Source organism: Eurytemora carolleeae, unplaced genomic scaffold (assembly GCF_000591075.1).
Source record: "Eurytemora carolleeae unplaced genomic scaffold, Eaff_2.0 scaffold67, whole genome shotgun sequence".
Taxonomy (NCBI): domain Eukaryota; kingdom Metazoa; phylum Arthropoda; class Copepoda; order Calanoida; family Temoridae; genus Eurytemora; species Eurytemora carolleeae.
Genome location: NW_019396097.1, coordinates 275559 through 278661, shown reverse-complemented (window position 1 = coordinate 278661; position 3103 = coordinate 275559). Strand labels below are relative to the sequence as shown.

Here is a 3103-nt window from a genome sequence, read left to right as displayed (position 1 = left end):
GAAGGCTTGATAAAAAGTAAAATAAGTGAATTTGTAAAACTGTTCTAATTGTGGTGGATGATGTGGTGAATGATGTGGTGGATGATGTGGTGAATGATGTGGTGGATGATGTGGTGGATGATGTGGTGGATGATGTGGTGGATGATGTGGGGGAAACCTTGAATGTAAGTTTCTTATTGTCCAAGATAATACTTGTTAGAACTTTTTATTGATGTTCGATAAATCTAACGGGACAAGAGAAGGGCGGAGGGGGAGAGGGAGGTGGAGGGAGTGAAAGGGAAATGTGGGAAATCTGCAGGGGGAGGGGGGGGGGAAAGGGCAAGAGAAGCTAATAAGTGAGTATTAAAAAAGAAAACGTGCTTTTTTATTTTTTTAAACATTGAGCGTCTGAATGAAAAACAGTATTTAAAAATACGGGAGATTCATATCATATTTATTTTTTAAACTGCACAATAAAGGAGAGATTGGTTTGAATTAACGAGGTCATAAAGATATAAAGATTTTAAAAGATTTTCCTATAAGCGTAGTATTTAAAAAAATAAGAGACTTAAATCTAGAATGAAATTTATGAATTTTTTCCAAATCAAAAGTTGATTCTAAATTGTAAAGATTGATAAAAGAATCCGTCATATTGTGTTTCTGTGGCACACTCGAGTGTTATAGTGTACACACTTGAAGAATTTGTACTTCTCCAAACTTTTTATCCGTGGATTTCCTCCAGGCCCAGAGGGGAAATTAAAAGTTTGCAAAATACAATTCAGATTCTTTTTCTTTTCTTTTTACTTTTAAAGCGCTGCTAATGCCGTAAGTAAGTAAACTTTAGATTGCGCCTCTAATTGTAATTCCTAAGGAGAGCTGGATCAGAAACATTTATATTTCTTCGCGGTCTCTGATTTTGATCTTCATGCATTGAAATCTCCACCTGTACCAATAGTAGACTGCCAAGAGTATACCTGGAATTCTATCTATCTATCTTCAAGACATACACAATAAGTTTAGTATATAAGCAACTATAGACAGTGATCAAAATGGAAACAGAACAGAAATAAAAACAATAATGTTTCTCCTTATTTTCCTCTTTGGGTTTACATTGGCCGGATTGACAGATTATGATATGGGTGTTATGGAAAACGAACCCCTTCTCAGAACCTTGTATGAAGAGAATCTAAACTTTATGAAGAGTTTTAAAGAAATCTATGAAAAATATCCTGTTACAGAGATCGAGTTTTTTCTGAAGGTTACCGAAGAGTCTAATAAGAGTGTAGAAGAATATGTGAGACATCCTCTGAATTCATTTAATCTTCTGAAAAAAGCTGCAGTTTTTATTCCTGCATTGTCTAACACCTTGTCATCTTTAAAAACTAAGAACTCAACAGAAATGCTGAAGTTATTGCGAATCCTCTTCCAGGAAACTGAAGTTCTCAAAACCATCACTGAGAAAGATATGTATGGAGCTGCTAAAGCACTTATTTTCATAGTTCATGCTTATGATCTGGATACAGAGAAGTTTAGAAAGGGTCTGATAGATACAACTGATGTTAAGTACTATGCACATGGAGCAAAACATCAAGGAGATTCCGCGCTTACCTCTCAAGATCTTAAAGTTCTAGCAACAATGTCCCAAAAACTAGGTTTGATAAACACCGGGATAAAGTTTATGAGAAGTGCATATAAAGCGCAGGAAGAGAGTGAAGACACAGAACAAATAGATGTTGGTGTCAAAGATCAGTTTGAGAAGGCAAAACAAGATCTTATTAAGCTGAACAACGACTTTGTGACAAATAAAAAGACCTTTATCAATGATTTGGTTGTAGTAAATAAATATCTTGTGGATGAGAAGCTGGAGAAAAAGAAAACTCAGCCCAAGTTTATCAAGTCTGGAGCTATAGACAAGGTTGATATCAGTTTAGCTACGTCTTTTGGAGGAGACTTCTTTCGTATGGAAGCACTTCTTCAGGGTTGTAGAAATGAGTTTAATCTGCTCCCTAGTAAAATAAAATGGCCTCTTATCAGCAAATGTCGTCTTCTGCATCAAGATGATCCATATCTGAAGCTGGGACCTTTCAAAATGGAGGTTGCTAGTAATACTCCTTTCATAATGGTGGTTCATGAACTACTCACTGATGAGGATACAGAATATCTTGTCAATTGGGCGACACCTAAACTATCCAGGTCAAGAAACCTGGATTATTCTAAAGGCGCATATGATAAAGATTCATTTAAGGGTAAGGTTCGAAATATTGTTAAATCTGTCCAAGCTTGGATGGAAGCTGTATCCTATCATGAACCTGATGATATGTACAATCCAGATAACTTTACTGTAAACCACCCTAGAGTTCATAAACTGTCTGCTCGTATGGAGCTAGCTTTCAATCTGAACCTTACAAGACAGTGGAGTTCGAACTTGTATCAAGTAACAAACTATGGTTTAGGGGGATTATGTGAATCCCACATGGACGCTCAGTCATTTTTTGAAAATATGGCTTCAGATCCAGCGAAATACATTAACCGGGGGGACTACATTGCAACAATAATGGCCTGGTTAACAGATACCCCTGCAGGAGGCGGAACCAGTTTCTACAAACCACCCTCCTCGGTAACTGTACATCCTACGAAAGGTAGCGCGGCATTCTGGTGGGATCTTACGCATCAGAACCGTAGAGATCAAGGAACTAAACATGGCGGCTGCCCAGTAGCTGTCGGATCTAAATGGATTCTGAACAAGTGGGTTTTCAGTTACAATCAATGGGATAAGGTTCCCTGCAGACTTGAGAAAGGAAATACGAATATAAACATGTACAGTCCCGCTGATACTATTGGACCTTTCTCAGATAATAAAATGTTTTAAAATTCTTTAATGTTTGGTTTGCCTTTTGAGCAGCTGACGCACATTGAAGAGAATGCTTTAGATCATTTGATATTAACACTCCAATATCTTTTTCACAATTAGTTACTTCAAGAATCTGACCACCTAGAGCATGACCTCCCATGGTGTAGCTGAACTGTTTATTCTTTTTACCTAGATGCAAGACTTTGCACTTTGATGCATTAAACTCCATTTGCCACTCTTTATAAACTGAAAACTTTTAAAATCAATTCTAAT

General features: G+C 36.9%; 1 protein-coding gene across 1 annotated transcript; it reads left to right on the top strand.

Annotated features, from left to right (window-relative positions):
- The first annotated feature begins 958 nt into the window (after positions 1-958).
- On the top strand, positions 959-2858 carry LOC111694837 (prolyl 4-hydroxylase subunit alpha-2). Its single transcript, XM_023463869.1, has one exon. The coding sequence runs from the start codon at positions 1058-1060 to the stop codon at positions 2846-2848; it is 1791 nt and encodes a 596-aa protein (XP_023319637.1). The 5' UTR covers positions 959-1057; the 3' UTR covers positions 2849-2858.
- Positions 2859-3103: the final 245 nt, after the last annotated feature.